The sequence below is a fragment of the Drosophila serrata genome, unplaced genomic scaffold, assembly GCF_035046125.1.
Source record: "Drosophila serrata isolate PLE 108 unplaced genomic scaffold, ASM3504612v1 contig_208, whole genome shotgun sequence".
Lineage (NCBI taxonomy): Eukaryota > Metazoa > Arthropoda > Insecta > Diptera > Drosophilidae > Drosophila > Drosophila serrata.
In genome coordinates this window covers 382,974-407,284 of record NW_028257106.1, presented here as the reverse complement: position 1 = coordinate 407,284, position 24,311 = coordinate 382,974, and the positions used below count along the sequence as shown (strand labels likewise).

At 40.2% G+C, this 24,311-nt stretch overlaps 1 protein-coding gene and 4 long non-coding RNA genes across 9 annotated transcripts; 2 read left to right on the top strand and 3 right to left on the bottom strand.

Annotated features, from left to right (window-relative positions):
• Window positions 1–1,256: 1,256 nt before the first annotated feature.
• LOC147644257 (uncharacterized) lies at window positions 1,257–3,752 on the bottom strand. The gene is made up of 4 exons (XR_015270891.1): window positions 3,685–3,752; window positions 3,363–3,606; window positions 1,370–1,565; window positions 1,257–1,296 (listed from the first exon to the last, which is right to left on the bottom strand). It is a non-coding gene; the product is annotated as an uncharacterized LOC147644257 (long non-coding RNA).
• LOC147644258 (uncharacterized) lies at window positions 3,288–3,683 on the top strand. Its single transcript, XR_015270892.1, has 2 exons — window positions 3,288–3,459; window positions 3,519–3,683. It is a non-coding gene; the product is annotated as an uncharacterized LOC147644258 (long non-coding RNA).
• Window positions 3,753–4,946: 1,194 nt separating the features above from the next.
• LOC147644256 (uncharacterized) lies at window positions 4,947–10,737 on the bottom strand. The gene is made up of 2 exons (XM_086829492.1): window positions 9,790–10,737; window positions 4,947–5,024 (listed from the first exon to the last, which is right to left on the bottom strand). The coding sequence occupies exons 1-2, from the start codon at window positions 10,735–10,737 to the stop codon at window positions 4,947–4,949; spliced, it is 1,026 nt and encodes a 341-aa protein (XP_086685618.1).
• Window positions 10,738–20,092: 9,355 nt separating this feature from the next.
• Window positions 20,093–22,721, bottom strand: LOC110187189 (uncharacterized). 5 transcript variants are annotated; one of them, XR_015270887.1, is made up of 5 exons: window positions 22,678–22,721; window positions 22,356–22,599; window positions 20,547–20,621; window positions 20,424–20,479; window positions 20,093–20,227 (listed from the first exon to the last, which is right to left on the bottom strand). It is a non-coding gene; the product is annotated as an uncharacterized LOC110187189 (long non-coding RNA). The 5 variants fall into 5 exon arrangements; XR_015270889.1 differs by having other exon boundaries at window positions 20,547–20,630; window positions 22,408–22,599; XR_015270885.1 differs by having other exon boundaries at window positions 20,424–20,621.
• LOC147644255 (uncharacterized) lies at window positions 22,146–22,676 on the top strand. The gene is made up of 2 exons (XR_015270890.1): window positions 22,146–22,452; window positions 22,512–22,676. It is a non-coding gene; the product is annotated as an uncharacterized LOC147644255 (long non-coding RNA).
• Window positions 22,722–24,311: the final 1,590 nt, after the last annotated feature.

Below are 24,311 nucleotides of genomic sequence, written 5' to 3'. Positions count from 1 at the left end.
TATCTCAAATTTGATCAAATTCTGTTGAAAACGAAAAATGTTATAATTTTTTTTGTAAAAATTTTCCGATCATTCCTATGACAGCTATATGATATAGTCGTCCGATCCGGCCCGTTCCGACATATATACGAGTGAGAGTATATAGAAGACTAACTGCAAAGTTTCATTCAGATAGCTTCAAAACTGAGAGACTAGTTTGCGTAGAAACGGACACACGGACAGACGGACAGACGGACAGACGGACATGGCTAGATCGACTCGGCTGTTGATCCTGATAAAGAATATATATACTTTATATGGTCGGAGGTGCCTCCTTCACTGCGTTGCTAACTTTTGACTGAAATTATAATACCTGCAAGGGTATAATGAAAAAGATCATAAGCTAGACTTTAAATATACAGGACCCTATACGGTAAAGAAGATAGAACCTAATAATAATATAACAATTTTAAATACAAAAAAACAAAACTCAGACAGTTCATAAGGAAAAATTTCTATAGAATAGATTTTGTAGGATGGCCATCCTCCATTCGTAAGAAAAAAATAAAATTTCATCAAATTTTTCTTTTCCAAAAAAAAAAAATGTTCTTTACTATTATAATGAATATAGAAATACAAATACTAACAATATATATATAATAGGAAATAGTCGCATAAATTTTTCAAGTTTCGATTTTACTAAGTTTTTTTAATATTTACTATATTAACCAAAAAAAAAAAAAAAACAAATTACTAGTTTTATAATTTTCAAAATAATATAGATAATAAATAGATTACGTTATTTTTCAAAAGGAGGGAGATGTAGTATGCTCACATAACGGGTACACACTGTACCACTTACATCACTGCAACATTGTGGCATTTGTTTATGTCCAAATATTCCCATGTCTGCATGCGCGGCCGATCATTCGATTATCATGTGAGCATATAACTCTCTCTTTCATGCGCGGCCGCTGCTTGCGCCGCCTATATACACCTATGCATAAGCTTTGACCGCTGCTCTGCAGCAGTATATAATATATATAATATACATATTTAGATACATAAGCGTTGGCCGCAGCGCTGCTCGTCCAGCTTTGTCAATTGGAAGCCAAGCCAATATATTCTTAAGTTAAGCAGGGCACACGAAATGAGGTTAAATAAATATTCCTATGCCCAAAATGTGAACTAATTATTAAACTTTATTACAATCTCTTTAGTTTGTCCTTATAATATGGATGCTGCGTTTGGAGCCCTCAGTACGGCGTCCATAGTAAACGCATCGAGTCGGTTCAAAAGAACTTCTTACGTTTCGCTCTACGCGGTTTAAATTGGGATGCAAACCAAAGATTATCTTCCTATTCAAATAGACTCCTCTTAATAAACTTACTGTATATTTATAATCTTATCCATGGTGATGTTGAAAGTGTTGTTGTTGAATCAGCTCAATTTCCACGATGCAAACCAAAGATTATCTTCCTATTCAAATAGACTCCTCTTAATAAACTTACCGTATATTTATAATCTTATCCATGGTGATGTTGAAAGTGCGGACTTGTTGAATCAGCTCAATTTCCACGTACCATCTAGAAGTACTAGATCTTATATACCACTTGTATTGCGCAACTGTAGAACCTCCTATAATGATTTGTACACACTTATCTCCAACGTAGATACCCTTCCCAAATTAAAATTTTTAATACTATCAAACTTAGTAAACATGCAAGCTAACAACCTGGGGCAGCACGCTGGTAGTCAATTTCCTCGAATTCTGTCCTATGTTTTCCATCGCGCCTACTAACACCTAACCCAAACAGGCAGTTGCCTGGTGTCAGACGGCCACTTGAGTGTACTGACCGTAGTGCACCAACGTCAATATATGTAAAAAATGAAAAAACTAATCTAAGTATTGTTGAAATGGTCAATCTGAGCACTAGTACTGTCCAATATATCATCCAATGCTTCGTTCGAGAAAGTCGTTTTTGAGATAAAGGCTAAAATGCTCAGAAAAAAACTTTTACATAGATGGAGAAGAGGCGAATTATACGCACAAATTAATTAAATAATTGCAAAAATTGGGCACCAAAACGTTCTTTAGATTTGAGCATGAAATGGAAAAAGGAGTCCAGTGGAAAACGTCCGCCGCGTATTGCGGAAAGACAACTTTTAACAAAGCATTTTATTACTCAGAATAATCAGAAGCGCAGGCTTAAATTTGTCAATGGCAATTTAACTCAACCGTTATCGTTCTGGAATGATCTTATTTTAATAGACGAGTTCAAGATCAACATTTTCGGTTAACATTGGGCCGGATGGAATGCAGCATTCTTGGCGTCAACTAAATACAGAGCTGCACGATAAAAATCGAAAACCTACTGTCAAGCATGGTGGCGGTAGAATGCATGATTTTACAATATTTGTTCTTACGATAAAGAAGAAGGGACAATTTTTGTATAAAGCGTTTTATTCTTGAGTGCGGACACATACCATTGTGGAGGTATGAAAGGTTGGGCGAGCTACTTTCATTCTTCGGGAGTCAGAAATGTTAATTAATGGGTGCATTGTATAGGCTCTTCTACGTTGAACCCCTGAATTCTCAATCATGTCGTTACTGTTTGCGAACGCTGAAGAAGAATGTAAATGGTATATGTGAAAGGTCTAATATATTTTTGGGGATGAAATAAATGCACCCTTTTACCATCCATCCCTTTTTAGCTTTTGATCTCCGGTGAGTGTCCTTTAGTGGAAGGTGATAACACAGAAATGATCCTATTTTGGTAAAGATCGCACGGGTTTTCCTTTTTGTTTCCTTAACAGACAGAAGCGTAAATCATCCTTCATCACTTGTTTGTGTGGTATTCGATCACGAGAAAATGATTAAGCACGTTGCGATATTGCTCCGTCGCACTCTTATCCGTATCGAGTGAGCCGATACCATTTTCACACACGTTTCTCACGTGACCTCACACCATTCAATCAGCGACCCCTATTATTAATTTTTATTACCCAACCCTTTTAAGAGAATGGCAGGTTAAAGATAACACTAATTTCTAATATCCAATTAAGGCCCTAATTAGTGAAAAAGATCTAACCTGTCCCGGTTGCATGGCTTCCAATATTTTATAGTAGTAATAGGAGTAGTAGCTCTAAACTTTTAACCAGCTTCTATAAAGTATGTGTTTTTCATATAATTAAAATTAATGTATTCACTTAGGCAGTTAAAAAAAACAAAACCTAAAAAACCTTTGATTTTGAATTTGTAAAATGCAAACAATTTCACATATTATCTAACCTTAATGCTATATTTCCAGGAGATAAACTATGACTCCCCTCGGGGAGGAGTTTCCGTTATCACAGAAAAGGGAGACATAACAACATCTTACCTTTTAATTCAACGTGCTCGAATTTCTGATTCCGGGAAATATTCCTGCTTACCATCAAACGCAAATCCAAAGTCGGTAAATGTCCACATTTTAAAAGGTCAGTCAAGGAAAATCTTTTAGATATGTATATAAATAATAATTTTTTGTATTATCTAGAAGACCATCCAGCAGCTGTTCAAAGGGGCAATATATCATTGGCGGATGCATTTTATGTACTTATTTTAACAATTTTGTGCGCATTTGCCTAAGGAATTAAGAACTTAATTATTTAATTCAATATGTATTCTTTTATTTTCAAAATAAACAATGTATATAAGCCAACCTGTAGTTTCGGTGACGGCTTCTCCAAAGTCAATTAGTTGTAACGATCTGTCGTTGTTTGGGTAGCAGAGGGACGAACAAGATACCTTTTAGGAAAATATTTGCTTCAGGCATAGTTTCTGAAAGAGATTCCGACCCGATTTTCCAAGCCAAACACCGCGGATTTATGCCGTATGTAGTATCTTAATTAGTTTATTACTTGTAGGTGGTTACAAGGAGTAAATCTAACGGAGTGCTTCGGCTACAGCAGTTGGGTTTGTTGGTCGTCGTTCGACTTCGCTCGTCTTGGTTGGCTCTGGTTGTCGTGACGCACCTGTGGAAGAGAGAGAAGAATAACACCGGTGCGATCCCGTCCCTAGTGTCGGCTAGGAACCCGATGGTTTGCGGTTGTCAGACCCGGAAGTCATCCGCGAGCAAAGTGGAAGAAGCAATTGTTGGACTCGAAAAGGCATCCACGAAAGAAGTTGTTGTTGGAATCAAAAGTCGTCCCACAGAGATTTTATTAATGGACTCAAAAATCACCCACGAAAGAAAATCACCTAGGGAACTAACTACAATGAAGCCAATAGTAACTTTGCTCCTGACTACTGGATGTTGTCAGACTATCTTATCCAATTTCCGCCCGCCTGAATGCCGAAATACGTCTGTGGTCCGCTTTATATAGAGCTTGGCGCGGTATAGTATACCCGTCGCCTGAGCTAGACTTGCCTCTATAGTGTATAAGCGCCAATCGACACGTTTATATACCTTTTCAGATACAACTTCGATCACTAGGAATTAATACAATAAAAATTTTACTTATTTATGTTCAAAAATATGTAAGTAATTCCTTCTTTCATTTCATCAAGCCCGGCGAACTCCGTTTCGCCACCAGATGGCTTCCTTTAATGTAACATTTCGTTTGGTGGGTAAAAGAGGAAAAGTATTGTTTTTAGTTTTATGTTTGAAAACGAAACATTTTATTTCATTTCGTTTTTTCGGTCGCGAATCCCAAGTCCACCTTCTGCCCAACCGTGTGACGTACGGTACGTTTACGAAATAGATAGACGCGAGAGAAGGGAAATAATTGATATAACGAGAAAAATTTGGATACATTACAAGCTAATTCTACAAGTTATAAGGTTTTTAATTTAGAGAGGCTTTCAATGCCATCAACATATTTAAAGAGGCGATTGTAATCGGTACATAAAACCCTGAATGGTTCATGTACCTCAAACTCTCTCCTACACTGATGTACTACAAAAGGAAAATAAGTTCTAGATGTTAGTCGGGGAACATGGAAATTGAGCTGACCAAGCAGACAGGGGCTTTCCACGTCCCCGTGAATCGTTCCACGGTCAGCTAGGGAGGGAAAATTAACTAAGAGAAGTCTACTTGAGTAAGACGGCAATCTTAAATCAGCTTCCCAGGTTAAGCCACGGAGGGCAATCAGATTCAATGCGCTTACTATAGACTCAAAATTGAGGACTCCAAAGGCATGAACCATACTCCACTAAAAAAGAGTCAATAATGACGTGAAGAGCGTCTTTGTTACATAAGGAGACTACCTTCGATCACAAATTAATGAATCCCAGCAAGTTTATGGCTTTGTTAACCATGCGAGAAATAGGTTCGGAGAACGAAAGTTTAGGATCGAGTCGGACATCTATATCGTCATCAAGAGAGATTCTTTCCAAAGCGCAGTCGTTAAGCATATATGTGGAAAACAGGGATGTCATCAGTTTGCATTTAGAGCTGTTGAGATGTAAAGAGTTAGCGTGACAACACGCGTGAAAGTTGTTAAGATCCAATTGTAACTCTGACTGTCTTGAACTATCCCTATACAACGCCATCAGCATACATAAGTACTCAAGATTTTGTTAGAACCTGCAGCAGGTCATTGATAAACAGTGTGAATAACAATGGCTAACGGATAGAGCATTTTTGAACATAACCTTTTGAGTCCTGTCACTAAGATAACTTAAAATCCACATAAGAAGATCACCAGGAAATCCTATAGAATCGAGTTTCCTTACAAGAAGGGAGTGATTAACCGATTCGAAAGCTTTACTAAATGCCAAGTAGATCACATCGATTTAAAGGTTACATTGAAAGCCTCCATTAACAAATGAGATAAGTTGCAAAGGATCAGTTGTGGTTGATCTTCGCCTCATAAAACCACGCTAACATGGAAAAATTACGGATCTGCATAAGTGTTGCAAGTGAAGAGTGATTACATTCTCGAAGACTTTAGGGATTGTCGATAACTTACATATACCCCTATAGTTACTGCCATCCGATTTGCTACCTTTTTTGTGGAGAGGAATAACAAAAGATTCCTATCAAATAAGGGGAAATTCTGTGGATTCTAAAGATAAGGTAAACAACTTAAGAAGGGGGAGACACAGAGCCTCGGCACATATCTTAGCACGTAGCCTGGTATTCCAATGGGACCTGGTGAATAAATTGGCTTAACATGTTTAAGGTCTAAAGTATATGGGCTTCCGTTCAAGATGGGACTGAAGAATAAGTTCGGTCTGGGCGTAGAAAAGAATATATCTGACTTGAGCTTGAGAGAGATATGGACGTTGATGCACTACGGTCAGTACATTCAAGTGGCCCGTATGACACCAGGCACGTGCCTGTTTGGGTTAGGTGTTAGTAGACCCGATGGCAATTATAGGACAGAATACGAGGAAATTGACTATCAGCGTGCTGCCAGGTTGTTTGCTTGCATGTTTACTAAATGTGATAGTATTTAAAATTTTAATTTGGGAAGGGTATTTACATTGGCGATTAGTGTGTACAAATCATTATAATTTGCACATAAGACTCTAAAAGGTTCATGCAGCTCGAACGAGGTTCCAAAGTGGCGCAACACTAATGGGATATAGGATCTAGTAGTTCTACATGGTACATGGAAATTAAGCTGACTCAACAAGTCAGCATTTTCCACATCACCATGTATAAGGTTAAAAATAAAGGTTATCCCTAGCATCGTTCTACGATTGGCTAAGGACGGCAAGTTTATTAATAGGAGTCTACTAGAGTTGGAAGGTAATCTTTGGTTTGCATCCCAATTTAAATATTATAATTTTCACATAACTCTCTAAAAGGTTCATGCAGTTCAAAGGAGGTTCTACAGTGGCGCAACACTAATGAGATATAGGATCTAGTAGTTCTAAATGGTCCGTGGAAATTGAGCTGACTAACCAAGTCAGCACTTTCCTCATCACCATGGATAAGGTTATTCCTAGCATCGTTCTAAGATTGGCTAAGGAAGTTAAATTTATTAATAGGAGTCTGTTACAGTAGGAAGGTAATCTTTGGTTTGCATCCCAATTTAAACCGCGTAGGTAGGTAGGTTGCAGTGGTGAGGCCCATTTCTGGGGCCTCCAATTAGAGCTAAGCTCCTTTTTGCTCCACACCCTCTGTTTGTTGTTGTTATACACTATCAGTACCATTCAGAGTCAGCCAGGAAACCTAGAATTGCCGAAACTTTCAGCTTTCCTATGTTTCCCAGTGACTCCAACTGGTAGGCACCGAAGTGGCGAAATCTGATATTGTTTAGCGCTGGGCAGAAGCAGAGCAGATGTTCCGGTGTCTCTTGCTCTGTAGGTTGCTTACAGCTTCTACAGATTGCGTTGTATGGCAGTCCCAACTTCATTGCGTGCGAACCGATCGCCCAATGTCCCGTGGTGAGTGCCGTGAACCTGCTGATATCCCGCTTGCTGTTGGATAGCAGTTCCCTGGTTCGTTTTTCGTCGTACCTCGGCCAGCATTCCCTTGACCGTCTGTGATCACTCTTGCCTTGCCATTCTTTATTAGCTATCTGCCTAAAGTGGTCGTGGATCCTTGTCTGGATCGCGTTTAGGGAGATCGGTAATTCGAAGTCAGAGCTTAGCCCTGCCGAGCCTGCACGGGCTAGTTCGTCTGCCTTCTCATTTCCTGGGATCTCGTTGTGTCCCGGTACCCAAGTTACTTGTACCTTATTTTTGTCGGCAAGTCTATTAAGGGCCTTCTTGCATTCTGCCACTAGTCGTGAGTTCGTTTTCACGGCAGATAGGGATTTTATAGCCGCTTGGCTATCCGAGTAGATTCGATTTGCCCCTGAGGTCCTGCCTTAAGGAAAGTTCGACTGCTTCCCTTATGGCTAGTAACTCAGCCTGAAAGACCGTCGCTGAGTTAGAGAGATTGAAAGCCTGTTCAATTCTCCAATTTTCAGCGAAGATCCCAGCCCCTACGCCGCAGCTCATTTTTGAGCCATCGGTGTAAAGGGACACCTCGTTCTCCACTACTACTCTGCCCCTACTCCAGTCTTCCCTTGATGGGTATGATGTCGAGAATGCATTCCCGAATTTCATTTCCGCGATCATGTAGTCGGTCTTGACGTCTGTATTAATGCTACTGTTTCCAAGGATCTTGCCGTGCCCGGCGCCGTAGTCCCTCCAGCAATTGCTCGCCTTCAGTCTTACTGCGCTCTGTGCCGCAGTGTCCTTCACAAACAGCTCTATCGGCATTAAATCCAGGATGGCGTTGAGGGCAGCCGCAGGGCATGAGCGCATTGCACCCACTGCCCCCGCACTCGCTGCCCGTTGCATCCGTGTCAGCTTCGTTCTGTTGTAAGCCCTAGTTAGTGCCGGCCACCATACTAGGGCTCCGTATGTAAGAATTGGTCGTACCACTGCAGTGTAGAGCCATAAAATTATCTTTGGGTGCAGTCCCCATTTGTTTCCAAACATTTTCCTGCAGGAGTAGAATGCGATGTGATTGTAGCATTGCCAGTATTAAGCCGTCTGGGCCCGGGCTTTTATATGTATCGAAAGAATCTATTGCCCACTGAATTCGCTCCGTGGTAATGATGTCTTTCGTAGGTGTATCCATTTGAGAGTTCGTTCCCTTCTCGGGTTCCGAGATCACTCTTAGGCTTCCTGGGAAGTGGGTGTCAACTAGTAGCTCTAGTGACTCCTCAATTGTCGTCGTAGCAGAGCCGTCTGCTCTGTTGATCAGGGTAGGGCTTATGTGCCCCTTGGCGAGGATTTTGCTTACTCTCGCCGTGTCCTTTATGCCTTCCAGTGACTCGCAGTACTTCTGCCAGGACTCTTTCTTGGCCTTGTATACTGCCTTCTTGTAAATTTTTTGTGCCTCTTTGTATGTTCCCCAATCCCGGGTTACATAGCTGTGGTTAAAGGACTTTCTCGCGCTCTTCCTGAGCTCGCTTAATTCCTTTGTCCACCACGGTGGGTATTGCCTCTTCGAGAATGTTAGCTTACAAGTCTCTTTGAAGGCGTTGTTCAGAATATTAGTTAGGTCCTCGACCTCCTTGTCGAGTGCCTTTGCAGTGGATATAATCTTGATCCTCCTGCCGTTAACTTTAGATCGGACAATCTCGCTGAAATTGTTCCAATCCGTCCTACGGGGGTTCCTTCTTGGCACCTGTTTCTTAACTGGTGTCGTTAATTCAAAGAAAATGTACCTATGGTCTGAGAAGGAGTGTTCTGTCGAAACCCTCCAGTTCTCGACCCTGTAATTGTTCTGCTCTATATGTAATGTGAGGTCTAATACCTCTTCCCAACCTTGAAAATTTTCCGTACTCGGAAAGATGAAGGTCGGCGTATTGCCCTTGTTACATATTGTTACGTTTCTACAGATAATATTGTCAAAGAGTGACTCACCTCTTTCGTTAGTCTCCGAACTCCCCCAGAGCGTGTGTCTTGCGTTCGCATCACACCCGAGCACCAGGGTCGTCTTCTTCGCTTCCGCCCATTGCAGCAGCTTGACTACCGGCTCAGGCGGGGCCGGCTCGTCATGGGCCATGTATGCCGATGTTATGATGACTCCGCTCCCATCCGCCGCCACGAATCTGGCCACTGCTAGGTCAGGTGTGCTGAGATTGGGACAGAGAAAAGCATTAAAGTGATTCTTAATTACAATGCAAGCTCTCGACCTACCATTCGAGTTTGTGCACAGTAGTGTGTATCCTTGGATTCTCAGTCCAGCGACTTGCCCGTCCCTGGTCCAAGGCTCCTGTATCAGGCCGATGTCGATATCCCTCTCCCTTAGAAGGATCGTGAGATTAGCTGAAGCGTGCGAGCTGCGCTTCAGGTTAATCTGCACGATTCTCGACATCGATGTTGGTGGGGGTGGCGTCTGGAGATTTGTCGTCGATGACCATGTCGTCCAACAATTTGTTGGTGTCATCGACCTCCTCCAGAATCTCGTCCGGCTCGGCCAGGAAGACCTTAATCTTGGCCTTTCTGATGCCGTACCTGACCTTGTGGTCCGTTGCCTCCAGCTGGGGCAGACAGCGCTGGTTGATCAGCAGGAGGAAAGGCTGACTCGCCTTCATCTCCTGCTCTGCTCTGAGGATGGTCCAGTCCTCCGTATGTATGTCTGGGTTCTGAGCCTTCAGACAGGCGATCACCCTAGCATGGTCAGTTTGGCCCTTTGGTAACCAGATGCGAGCTCTGGGTCTCCTTGTTATCTCCCTGGCGTGGACTAGCCTAATCTTAAGGCCAGTCCATGTGTCGCTGATCTTAGCCACACACTCCGCCAGGAAGCTTCGGGAGAACCCATCGTCGCACCTGATGACCCGGTGCCCTCTGACCACGTCTGAGGAGTCGAAGGAGGGGATGGGGCCGGTCGGCATGCTAACCAACCTGTCGGTCACCATGTCGGCCAACTTGGCCTCAATCTCCTCCCACTTCTCCGACAGCAGGCGACCGTCGTCATGGAGCTCGTCCACCAGTGCCATAGCCAGACTGTCTCTGGCCACCTCGCTAAACTTCTTTGCCTGGCTGACAAAGTTCGTCGCTCGCGGCTTACCCTGTGGGTCCTTCGCTCTCTTAGGTGCGCTTTCACTCACTTCCTGTGAGCGAATTCGCTTTACCTTCGAGGGCTGGAACGCCGCCGGGTTTGCCGCTTTGTACTGCTCAAATTCCGCGATCTCCGCAAGGAATTTGGCCTTGTTCTCGGCATCCCGAGGGTCTGTTTTGCCCTCAGCCTCGTTCTTGGCTATCTTGCCGAGAACGAAGCGGGCTCTGTTGACCCTCGCTCGTCTCTGATGGTGAGACATTTTTGCTATCTCTGAGGTGGTGCTCAGCTGAGCCCCACCTGTGTGTTTCGATTGGGGAGTGCTACTCGCTCCCCCCTCGGATTGCGACTCTTCTCCGTCGGTCTTCGATGCAATTTGAGATGCAGCGACCAGTCTCGGCCTCTGCAACTCCTTCTCGTCCTTCGTTGACAGTTTTTGGGGTTTATCCTCTCCCGGGAGTTTCGAAGCTCGGTTTGTGGAGGTCATCTCGATTCATGAACGCCCGCTTTGCTCTACCTGGCAAGCGCAGCGGGCCAGAGGGGGGCTTGGGGCTTTGAAAACAGGTCGACCGCAGCTTCGTCCCAAAACTGCGGCAAGGCCACTTACGACCCAGGGTTGCCTGGCCCTGGGAAGGCTCCGTGCAGACACAGCTGCGAACCTGGAAGTCAGTGTGCATCACACACATGACTTAAGGGGAGGCTGACTAAAGACTTGCCTAAGTCCGCCCGACTAAAATTGGTCAGCATCCCCGGTCGAGCCTCGACTGGGGACCTGCTTCCAGCCGCCCTCGCTTGGAGAGTATAGTCGCACTACCGATGGTGTACACAGTTACGGCAGATGACACAGTCATCCGTTGATCCCCCTGTGCACCCTATCGGCTGACGGCCAATATTAATAATATTATTAAACCGCGTAGAGCGAAAAGTAAAATGTTCTTTTGAAACGACTTGATGCGGTTGCTATGGACGCCGTACTAGGGGTATAAACGCAGCATCCATATTCTAAGATAGGACTAAATAAAAAAGTATATAAGGATTTAGTAACATAGGGGTCATTGAATTCCTTGAACCACCGTTTAATAAATCCAAGCACACCCCTGGCTCTATTCACCATAGACGAGTCAAGTTTTGGGACCAAGCGGACGCCCAAATCATCAACAGAATTAATTCTTTCCAAAGAGCAGCAGTTCAGCGTGTAAGTAGCAAGCTTAGTAACGACACGAGAGAATGTCATTAACTTGCATTTCGAGCCGTTTAAGTTTAATAAGTTTACACGGCACCATGTTTGAATATTATTAAGATCTGTTTGTAAATCCGACTGGCAGACAATGCAAATTTTTTTTTTTTTTGTCTTTATTCCGATGAGATTTCTCAGTGGCCCCTGGAGAAAAAGAATGGGAAATATGCAAAAATAGGAATATTTACATATATCTATTTAAAATTTCATGAACTGAATAAAAAATAATAAAATAATTAAATTCTCTACAGAAAATCATAGTAATTATAATAATTCCTATATATTAGGAGTTTATCTACCCAAAATGGTAATTGTAGACGTTAAGTCAGTGGACTCCACTGCTAATGTTATTAACAAAGTAGAACCAAACAATAAAGACATATATTGGGTGCATATACTCTTAATAATAATAATAATAATATGAATATCCAAGAAATTATTGAAAAAATTGTACTTTTCGGACGTCGATGGTCGTGTTCGTGGATTACCATCCTATATTCGGTAAAACCACGATCCTTATGGTAAAACTACATAGATAAGATTACTATGGAATGGAACAATTTGTATGCGAAACTGAATAAAATAAAAACAGAATTCGATAAATCATACAAATCCCTTAATTAAAATAGACCAATTCAAGGGAGCACATTAAGAAACATGCAGAAATAATAGTAAACGGCTTTAACGAGGCGCGTACATTAATACATGGGCTACGAGAAAAATTAAATGATGATAATTGGTCAAAAGTATACAATTGTTTGCTAAGGCTCTGAGAAAATCTAATATCGACAAAAGAAAAAAAATTCATTTTAGATATCTCTGTATCGACCATTCTTAATATCGCAATAACAGTTGAAACCGATAAACAATTAACATTAGAAGAGCCAACTGGCGTCGATCAGACAAAGTCAGAAGAGTTCAACGTGGAAATAAGGGAAGAAGATTTAAATACCTTACTATCCCCTATCAAACGTAGATAATACAACAGACTCAGACTCAGACTCAGACTCAAGCGCAAGCATAACTGAGAACAATAACTTCAAAATGGCACAAACAAATATTGACTTCATTAACACTGCATCAAAGCAGTTTTCGATGGTAAAGCAGAAAATTTAACCAGTTTCATTGATGCATTACATATAATAGAGTCAATAAAAGGCGAACACGAAAACCTAGCTGTCTCTATAATAAAGGCAAAGCTAAAGGGTGTAGTCAGAAATCTGATAGAAAACGAAACAACGGTAGGTGAAGTAATTGCCAAATTAAAAAGTAACGTCAAAGGCGAGACTTTAGAAGTATTGTCAAAAAAGCTGATGAATCTACAGCAACGCAATAAAACTGCCAATCATACACATCAGAGATTGAGCAGATGACGAAGGCTTTAGAAAGTGCGTACATAACAGACGGCTTAACACTAGAATTAGCAAGAAGTTATTCCACACAGCACGCAGTGAAAGCAATGAATAAAAACTGCACGATTGATAAGGTAAAACTTATCATGCAAGCCGGCAATTTCAACACAATGAATGACGCCGTTTTAAAATTTTTAAACAGTTGCACAGAAGCAACTGGACAACCAAACTCTGTCCTTTATTACAATAACTTTACACAGCGCGGCGGAAACCACGGACGCGGAAGTTATAGAGGTAATTTCCGTGGTCGTAGTAACAATTATAGTTATTACAATAACACTAACCATAACAATGGTCGCGGCAACTACAGAGGAAACTCAAGGGGCCGTGGCAACTCCAACAGAGGCTACAATAACAACAATAAAAATAATGTAAGAGTAGCCAATGACTCTTCGGGAAACTCCCAAAACCCTTTAAATACTCAACAGTAGAGAACGTAACAGTTCATACTATTAATCTCAGCCTAAATATATTCGTCTTATTCACCCATGTGGCTACCGGAAAAGAACTTGTATTTTTGGTAGACAAAGGTGCCGAAATCTCCATAGTAAAAGAAAATTCCGATATATTTCAAAACACAAAAAAATAACATAATAGATATACCGGGAATAAGCCAAGAAATTACAAACATCAATTGAAATACAGACTACAAAGTACATAATTCCACACGATTTTCATATCGTAGACTTAAACTTAGCTGTCCCTTGTGATGACATATTAGGAATTGATTTCATTAAAAACTTCAACTGTCAACTAGACTTTCAGCCATCTGAAGATTGGCATATAATAAGACCAAACAATTTAAAATTTCCAATGTTCCATTAACATACAGTTCTGACAATAACTCAATTCTTTTGCCAAATTAAATTCAAAAGAGGACAGTGTATTAATTCCAATTCAAGAAATTGAGCATGGAATTTATATAGCAAGTACCAGAGCAAACAAAAACTGAGATTTAAAGATGATGAACCCGTATACATAAAAAACTATAGAAGCCCACATGGTAGGTTGCAGTGGTGAGGCCCATTGCTGGGGCCTCCAGTTAGAGCTAAGCTCCTTTTTGTTCCACTCCCTCTGTTTGTTGTTGTTATATACTATCAGTACCATCCAGAGTCAGCCAGGAAACCTAGGATTGCCGAAACTTTCAGCTTTCCTATGTTTCTCAGTGACTCCATCTGGTAGGCACCGAAGTGGCGAAATCTGATGTGGTTTAGCGCTGGGCAGAAGCAGAGCAGATGTTTCGGTGTCTCTTGCTCTGTAGGTTGCTTACAGATTGCATTGTATGGCAGTCCCAACTTCATTGCGTGCGAACCGATCGCCCAATGTCCCGTGGTGAGTGCCGTGAACCTGCTGATATCCCGCTTGCTGTTGGATAGCAGTTCCCTGGTTCGTTTTTCGTCGTACCTCGGCCAGCATTCCCTTGACCTTCTGTGATCACTCTTGCTTTGCCATTCTTTATTGGCTATCTGCCTAAAGTGGTCATGGATCCTTGTCTGGATCGCGTTTAGGGAGATCGGTAATTCGAAGTCAGAACTTAGCCCTGCCGAGCCTGCACGGGCTAGTTCGTCTGCCTTCTCATTTCCTGGGATCTCGTTGTGTCCCGGTACCCAAGTTACTTGTACCTTATTTTTGTCTGCAAGTCTATTAAGGGCCTTCTTGCATTCAGCCACAAGTCGTGAGTTCGTTTTCACGGCAGATAGGGATTTTATAGCCACTTGGCTATCCGAGTAGATTCGAACCCTTTTGCGCCTGAGGTCCTGCCTTAAGGAAAATTCGACTGCTTCCCTTATGGCTAGTAACTCAGCCTGAAAGACCGTCGCTGAGTTAGAGAGATTGAAAGCCTGTTCAATTCTCCAATTTTCAGCGAAGATCCCAGCCCCTACGCCGCAGCTCATTTTTGAGCCATCGGTGTAGAGGGACACCTCGTTCTCCACTACTACTCTGCCCCTACTCCAGTCTTCCCTTGATGGGTATGATAGAAGCCCACATAGTCGGAAAATTAATCACCGACGGGATTGTCGAACACTCTGTATCTGAATACAATAGCCCATTATTAATTGTCCCAGCTATATGTTCCGAAGAAAAGAGGTGGCGATTAGTGATTGGCTATCGTCAGATTAATAAAAAATTACTGTCCGATAAATTTCCACTCCCTAGAATTGATGATATTTTAGATCAACTAGGTCGACCAAAATACTTTTCATGTGTTGATTTATTGTCAAGATTTCACCAAATAGAACTTGGAAAAAAGCTCAAGAGATATAACTTCCTTTTCAACGAGCAATGGGTCGTATCGATTCACGAGATTACCTTTTTGTTTAAAAATAGCTCCAAATTAATTTCAGAGAATGATGACTATTGCATTCTCTGGACTTGAACCTTCACAAGCATTCCTTTATATGGATGACTTAATAGTTATAGGTTGCTCCGAAAAACATATGCTTAAAACTTAACAGAAGTTTTTAAGAAATGTAGGAAATATAACCTAAAGTTACATCCACAATAATGTCCATTCTTTATGCATGAGGTGACTTTTCTAGGTCATAAGTGCACAGATAAAGGAATACTTCCAGACGGCAAGAAATACGACGAAGAGAATACAGACGATTCAAACAAATTTCGCCGACTATTCACGGCACATAACACGATTATGTAAAAAGAATGACCTTTTAAGTGGACAGCTGAACTGATGCAAGTAAGCAAGCATGTGGAGCGGTTTTAACCCAAAACCATAACGGACTCCAACTTCCCATTGCATATGCACCAAAAGCCTTTACCAAAGGAAAATGTAATATGTGTACTACCGAGCAGGAACTAGCTGCAATACACTGGGCAATATTACATTTTCAACCATACATTTATGGCAAACATTTCACTATCAAAACAGATCATAGACCTTTAACATACTTGTTCTCAATGACAAACCCAAGTTCCAAACTGACACGTATGAGGCTAGAATTAGAAGAATATAACTTCACAGTTGAATATTTAAAGGGGAAAGACATCAGGTAGCCTATGCGTTATCAAGAATAACTATCAAAGATTTACAAAATATAACCGGAAATATAAATAAAGTTACTACAAGATACCAAAGTAGACAGAAATCCTGCGCAGGAGAAAAAGAAATAGACTTGCCTAGGCAATATCACAGTTGATAAAACAGATTGGGATGTATGGTTTCAAAATTCGTATACTGTACTAGCTGTACCCTGCCACGTTTCTCTGTGGCATATTATGGTTAAGAGGGCACTTCTGAATACATCAAGGTTCTGGCAAAATCATCTTCCTGGCATAAGGTGAAGAAGGCAGTCAGAGTTGTCGCTGGCCGATTCAGGACTCTTTCTTGCACATTTTTTTCTGTGAAATAGACACGTTGACCATTCTCCAAATGGACTGCCACGTTTCTCTGTGGCATATTGTGGTTGAACGCATAAGAAATAAGTCAAACAAAAAATAATCATTTTCAAATTAATTTAATTCTGTAATACTTGTTGGTATACAATATTCTTTGTTTCTCCATTCTCCGCGTAAATATAAAGACTTTTTGGTTTTCCGACTCGTGAACACGCAACATATAATTGTCCGTGTGAAAAACAATCTTCATCCAAATCCAGACCACACAACTCCAGAGATTGACCTTGAGCTTTATTTATGGTTATTGCAAACGCCAAACGAATGGGAAACTGCAATCTCTTGAACTGGAACGGTGTATCTGTCGGGATCATAGGAATCCTAGGAATGAGGACATCTTCACCTTTGAAAGGACCAGTTATGATCGTTGCTTCTACTATGTTGTTCATCAATTTCTTGACTGCGAGTCGCGTACCGTTGCAGAGTTTCGGCTGTTTTATATTCCGGAGCATGATAATCGGCACACCTATTTTTAATTTCAATATGTGTGGTGGCATTCCAGGCAGATCAAGTGAGTTTAGAAATTCGGTAGGGTAATTAACTGCTTCATCTGCCTCCACAACGGTATCTATCGACTTATATGTAATTTCGTCAGTTTCTATGCTTTTTTGGATTACATGATTGAGCTGGTAGGCATCTTTGTTCTTGGCAGCGAGAATCGCTCGTCCACTGAGCCAATCGTGATTCCTATAATTTATTCGGATATTGGGAAACACTTTTTGGATAAGTTCTTCCTTCGATGTAACTAAATTACAGAAATTCCCGAGCAATACTATTTTTCTCGACGTCTCATTGACTGGCAGCTTTCCGTTCCCGATGTCCAGTAGCTGTCGTGAGAATACGTCGGCTGAGTCATCGTTCTGTAACTGGACACGCATATTTGTCTTCAACTGTAATATACGTACATTTTGCCACAATATAGAATATTTCAGGCAAGCATTTATCTCGTCAGCTGGTGTCGATCGGGAAATCACAGGCAACGTTTGTCTGAAATCCCCTGCGAGCAATATTAACGCGTTCCCATGCATTGCTCTCAGCCGCTCAGTCTCTCGGAAGGAGGCCCGTTCTTCGTCAGTCATATTCGTAATCTTACGTCTTTTTGCTTCTGTATTGCGAATACAACGACCCAATCTCGACTTTTTTGGTGGCATGACTTCGTTTCTTACTGAACCTGAACAAAAAATAAAATTTGTATCTCCAATTTCTTCTTTCAATATGTTTTTAATGTTTGACAGGAAATGCTTTGACTTGCCTGTAGAGGGCGCAGTAGTAGGGGCACGGGGAAACGCTAAAAAAATAGATATATTCGCAACCGCAGATAAGCTATCAACATCAAAAGTAGTCAATAACCGAGCTGGAACCTCAACGCATGTTCTCTAAAAATTTGGGCTTAAACGGTTCAGAACTTTTCAAGTTTCTTCTTTCAATATGTTTTGAATGTTTGACAGGAAATGCTTTGATTCAGCTGGCTGCCTGTAGATGGCGCAGCAGTAGGGGCACTTGGAAACGCTAAAAAAATAGATATATTCGCAACCGCAGATAAGCTATCAACATCAAAAGTAGTCAATAACCGAGCTGGAACCTCAACGCATGTTCTCTAAAAATTTGGGCTTAAACGGTTCAGAACTTTTCAAGTTTCTTCTTTCAATATGTTTTGAATGTTTGACAGGAAATGCTTTGATTCAGCTGGCTGCCTGTAGATGGCGCAGCAGTAGGGGCACTTGGAAACGCTAAAAAAATAGATATATTCGCAACCGCAGATAAGCTATCAACATCAAAAGTAGTCAATAACCGAGCTGGAACCTCAACGCATGTTGTGTAAAAATTTGGGCTTAAACGGTTTAGAACTTTTCGAGTCTATGAAGGATGTAGACACGAACAGAGCATTTTTATATATATAGATTAACACAACCCCCTCTTCTATGGCCCATGATTTTTGTCCATACGAATTGGTATTTGGGAAAACTCCAAACTTACCAAACAATCTCAATAGCATAAATAGAATAGAACCATTATATAATATAGAAGATTATGCTAAGGAATCTAAATTTAGATTAGAACAGGCATATAAAAGGGCCAAAATAATGCTAAAAACTAATAAAAAAACAAGAAAGGAAGCTAACTTCGGCACGCCGAAGTTTATATACCCTTGCAGATAGAACTTCTATGAATAGGAATCCATACAATATAAATTATATATATTTGTGTTAAAAAACAATGAAGTAATACCTGCTTTCATTTCATTCACCTATACATATTATACACAGATTTGCATTTTTCCTCTACATCAAACGATCGTTTGTATGGCACCTATATGATATAGTCGTCCGATTTGTATAAAATTTGCCACAAAATTTAAGACTTATATAAAATGGCTATACCTCAAATTTGATGAAAATCAGCTGAAAACTAAAAAAGTTATAAATTTGATTGTATTAATTTCTCGATCGTTCCTATGGGAGCTATATGATATAGTGGTCCGATTTTTATAAAATTTTACACAAAATTGTAGATTATAATAACATGGATATATCTCAAATTTAATTAAAATCTGTTGAAAACTGAAAATGTTATAATATTTTTTTTACAAAACTACAAAGTTTCATTCCGATAGCTTCAAAGCTGCGAGACTAGTTTGTGTAGAAACGGACACACGGACACACGGGCAGAAGGACAGACGGACATGGCTAGATTGACTCGGCTGTTGATCCTGATAAAGAATATATATACTTTATATGGTCGGAGGTGCCTCCTTCACTGCGTTGCTAACTTTTGACTGAAATTATAATACCCTGCAAGGGTATAATGAAAAAGATCATAAGCTAGACTTTAAATATACAGGACCCTATACGGTAAAGAAGATAGAACCTAATAATAATATAACAATTTTAAATACAAAAAAACAAAACTCAGACAGTTCATAAGGAAAAATTTCTATAGAATAGATTTTGTAGGATGGCCATCCTCCATTCGTAAGAAAAAAATAAAATTTCATCAAATTTTTCTTTTCCAAAAAAAAGAAATGTTCTTTACTATTATAATGAATATAGAAATACAAATACGAACAATATATATATAATAGGAAATAGTCGCATAAATTTTTCAAGTTTCGATTTTACTAAATTTTTTTAATACTTACTATATTAACCAAAAAAAAAAACAAACTACTAGTTTTAAAATTTTCAAAATAATATAGATAATAAATAGATTACGTTATTTTTCAAATGGAGGGAGATGTAGTATGCTCACTTAATGGGTACACACTGTACCACTTACATCACTGCAACATTGTGGCATTTGTTTATGTCCAAATATTCCCATGTCTGCATGCGCGGCCGATCATTCGATTATCATGTGAGCATATAACTCTCTCTTTCATGCGCGGCCGCTGCTTGCGCCGCCTATATACACCTATGCATAAGCTTTGACCGCTGCTCTGCAGCAGTATATAATATATATAATATACATATTTAGATACATAAGCGTTGGCCGCAGCGCTGCTCGTCCAGCTTTGTCAATTGGAAGCCAAGCCAATATATTCTTAAGTTAAGCAGGGCTGTGAACTAATTATTAAACTTTATTACAATCTCTTTAGTTTGTCCTTATAATATGGATGATGCGTTTGGAGCCCTCAGTACGACGTCCATAGTAAACGCATCGAGTCGGCTCAAAAGAACTTCTTACGTTTCGCTCTACGCGGTTTAAATTGGGATGGAAACCAAAGATTATCTTCCTATTCAAATAGACTCCTCTTAATAAACTTACCGTATATTTATAATCATATCCATGGTGATGTTGAAAGTGCGATCTTGTTGAATCAGCTCAATTTCCCCGATGCAAACCAAAGATTATCTTCCTATTCAAATAGACTCCTCTTAATAAACTTACCGTATATTTATAATCTTATCCATGGTGATGTTGAAAGTGCGGACTTGTTGAATCAGCTCAATTTCCACGATGCAAACCAAAGATTATCTTCCTATTCAAATAGACTCCTCTTAATAAACTTACCGTATATTTATAATCTTATCCATGGTGATGTTGAAAGTGCGGACTTGTTGAATCAGCTCAATTTCCACGTACCATCTAGAAGTACTAGATCTTATATACCACTTGTATTGCGCAACTGTAGAACCTCCTATAATGATTTGTACACACTTATCTCTAACGTAGATACCCTTCCCAAATTAAAATTTTTAATACTATCAAACTTAGTAAACATGCAAGCTAACAACCTGGGGCAGCACGCTGGTAGTCAATTTCCTCGTATTTTGTCCTGTGTTTTCCATCGCGCCTACTAACACCTAACCCAAACAGGTGTCAGACGGCCACTTGAGTGTACTGACCGTAGTGCACCAACGTCAATATATGTAAAAAATGAAAAAACTAATCTAAGTATTGTTGAAATGGTCAATCTGAGCACTAGTACTGTCCAATATATCATCCAATGCTCAGAAAAAAACTTTTACATAGATGGGGAAGAGGCGAATTATACGCAAAAATTAATTAATTAATTGCAAAAATTGGGCACCAGAACGTTCTTTAGATTTGAGCATGAAATGGAAAAAGGAGTCCAGTGGAAAACGTCCGCCGCGTATTGCGGAAAGACAACTTTTTACAAAGCATTTTATTACTCAGAATAATCAGAAGCGCAGGCTTAAATTTGTCAATGGCAATTTAACTCAACCGTTATCGTTCTGGAATGATCTTATTTTAATAGACGAGTTCAAGATCAACATTTTCGGTTAACATTGGGCCGGATGGAATGCAGCATTCTTGGCGTCAACTAAATACAGAGCTGCACGATAAAAATCGAAAACCTACAGTCAAGCATGGTGGCGGTAGAATGCATGATTTTACAATATTTGTTCTTACGATAAAGAAGAAGGGACAATTTTGTGTAAAGCGTTTTATTCTTGAGTGCGGACACATACCATTGTGGAGGTATGAAAGGTTGGGCGAGCTACTTTCATTCTTCAGGAGTCAGAAATCTTAATTAATGGGTGCATTGTATAGGCTCTTCTACGTTGAACCCCTGAATTCTCAATCATGTCGTTACTGTTTGCGAACGCTGAAGAAGAATGTAAATGGTATATGTGAAAGGCCTAATATATGAAATAAATGCACCCTTTTACCATCCATCCCTTTTTAGCTTTTGATCTCCGGTGAGTGTCCTTTAGTGGAAGGTGATAACACAGAAATGATCCTATTTTGGTAAAGATCGCACGGGTTTTCCTTTTTGTTTCCTTAACAGACAGAAGCGTAAATCATCCTTCATCACTTGTTTGTGTGGTATTCGATCACGAGAAAATGATTAAGCACGTTGCGATATTGCTCCGTCGCACTCTTATCCGTATCGAGTGAGCCGATACCATTTTCACACACGTTTCTCACGTGACCTCACACCATTCAATCAGCGACCCCTATTATTAATTTTTATTACCCAACCCTTTTAAGAGAATGGCAGGTTAAAGATAACACTAATTTCTAATATCCAATTAAGGCCCTAATTAGTGAAAAAGATCTAACCTGTCCCGGTTGCATGGCTTCCAATATTTTATAGTAGTAGTAGGAGTAGTAGCTCTAAACTTTTAACCAGCTTCTATAAAGTATGTGTTTTTCATATAATTAAAATTAATGTATTCACTTAGGCAGTTAAAAAAAACAAAACCTAAAAAACCTTTGATTTTGAATTTGTAAAATGCAAACAATTTCACATATTATCTAACCTTAATGCTATATTTCCAGGAGATAAACTATGACTCCCCTCGGGGAGGAGTTTCCGTTATCACAGAAAAGGGAGACATAGCAACATCTTACCTTTTAATTCAACGTGCTCGAATTTCTGATTCAGGGAAATATTCCTGCTTACCATCAAACGCAAATCCAAAGTCGGTAAATGTCCACATTTTAAAAGGTCAGTCAAGGAAAATCTTTTAGATATGTATATAAATAATAATTTTTCGTATTATCTAGGAGACCATCCAGCAGCTGTTCAAAGGGGCAATCTATCATTGGCGGATGCATTTTATGTACTTATTTTAACAATTTTGTGCGCATTTGCCTAAGGAATTAAGAACTTAATTATTTAATTCAATATGTATTCTTTTATTTTCAAAATAAACAATGTATATAAGCCAACCTGTAGTTTCGGTGACGGCTTCTCCAAAGTCAATTAGTTGTAACGATCTGTCGTTGTTTGGGTAGCAGAGGGACGAACAAGATACCTTTTAGGAAAATATTTGCTTCAGGCATAGTTTCTGAAAGAGATTCCGACCCGATTTTCCAAGCCAAAGACCGCGGATTTATGCCGTAAGTAGTATCTTAATTAGTTTATTACTTGTAGGTGGTTACAAGGAGTAAATCTAACGGAGTGCTTCGGCTACAGCAGTTGGGTTTGTTGGTCGTCGTTCGACTTCGCTCGTCTTGGTTGGCTCTGGTTGTCGTGACGCACCTGTGGAAGAGAGAGAAGAATAACACCGGTGCGATCCCGTCCCTAGTGTCGGCTAGGAACCCGATGGTTTGCGGTTGTCAGACCCGGAAGTCATCCGCGAGCAAAGTGGAAGAAGCAATTGTTGGACTCGAAAAGGCATCCACGAAAGAAGTTGTTGTTGGAATCAAAAGTCGTCCCACAGAGATTTTATTAATGGACTCAAAAATCACCCACGAAAGAAAATCACCTAGGGAACTAACTACAATGAAGCCAATAGTAACTTTGCTCCTGACTACTGGATGTTGTAAGCCTATTTTATCCAATTTCCGCCCGCCTGAATGCCGAAATACGTCTGTGGTCCGCTTTATATAGAGCTTGGCGCGGTATAGTATACCCGTCGCCTGAGCTAGACTTGCCTCTATAGTGTATAAGCGCCAATCGACACGTTTATATACCTTTTCAGATACAACTTCGATCACTAGGAATTAATACAATAAAAATTTTACTTATTTATGTTCAAAAATATGTAAGTAATTCCTTCTTTCATTTCATTCATATACTATCAAGCCCGGCGAACTTCGTTTCGCCACCAGATGGTTTCCTTTAATGTAACATTTCGTTTGGTGATTAAAAGAGGAAAAGTATTGTTTTTAGTTTTATGTTTGAAAACGAAACATTTTATTTCATTTCGTTTTTTCGGTCGCGAATTCCAAGTCCACCTTCCGCCCAACCGTGTGACGTACGGTACGTTTACGAAATAGATAGACGCGAGAGAAGGGAAATAATTGATATAACGAGAAAAATTTGGATACATTACAAGCTAATTCTACAAGTTATAAGGTTTTTAATTTCGAGAGGCTTTCAATGCCATCAACATATTTAAAGAGGCGATTGTAATCGGTACATAAAACCCTGAATGGTTCATGTACCTCAAACTCTCTCCTACACTGATGTACTACAAAAGGAAAATAAGTTCTAGATGTTAGTCGGGGAACATGGAAATTGAGCTGACCAAGCAGACAGGGGCTTTCCACGTCCCCGTGAATCGTTCCACGGTCAGCTAGGGAGGGAAAATTAACTAAGAGAAGTCTACTTGAGTAAGACGGCAATCTTAAATCAGCATCCCAGGTTAAGCCACGGAGGGCAATCAGATTCAATGCGCTTACTATAGACTCAAAATTGAGGACTCCAAAGGCATGAACCATACTCCAATAAAAGAGTCAATAATGACGTAAAGAGCGTCTTTGTTACATAAGGAGACTACCTTCGATCACAAATTAATGAATCCCAGCAAGTTTATGGCTTTGTTAACCATGCGAGAAATAGGTTCGGAGAACGAAAGT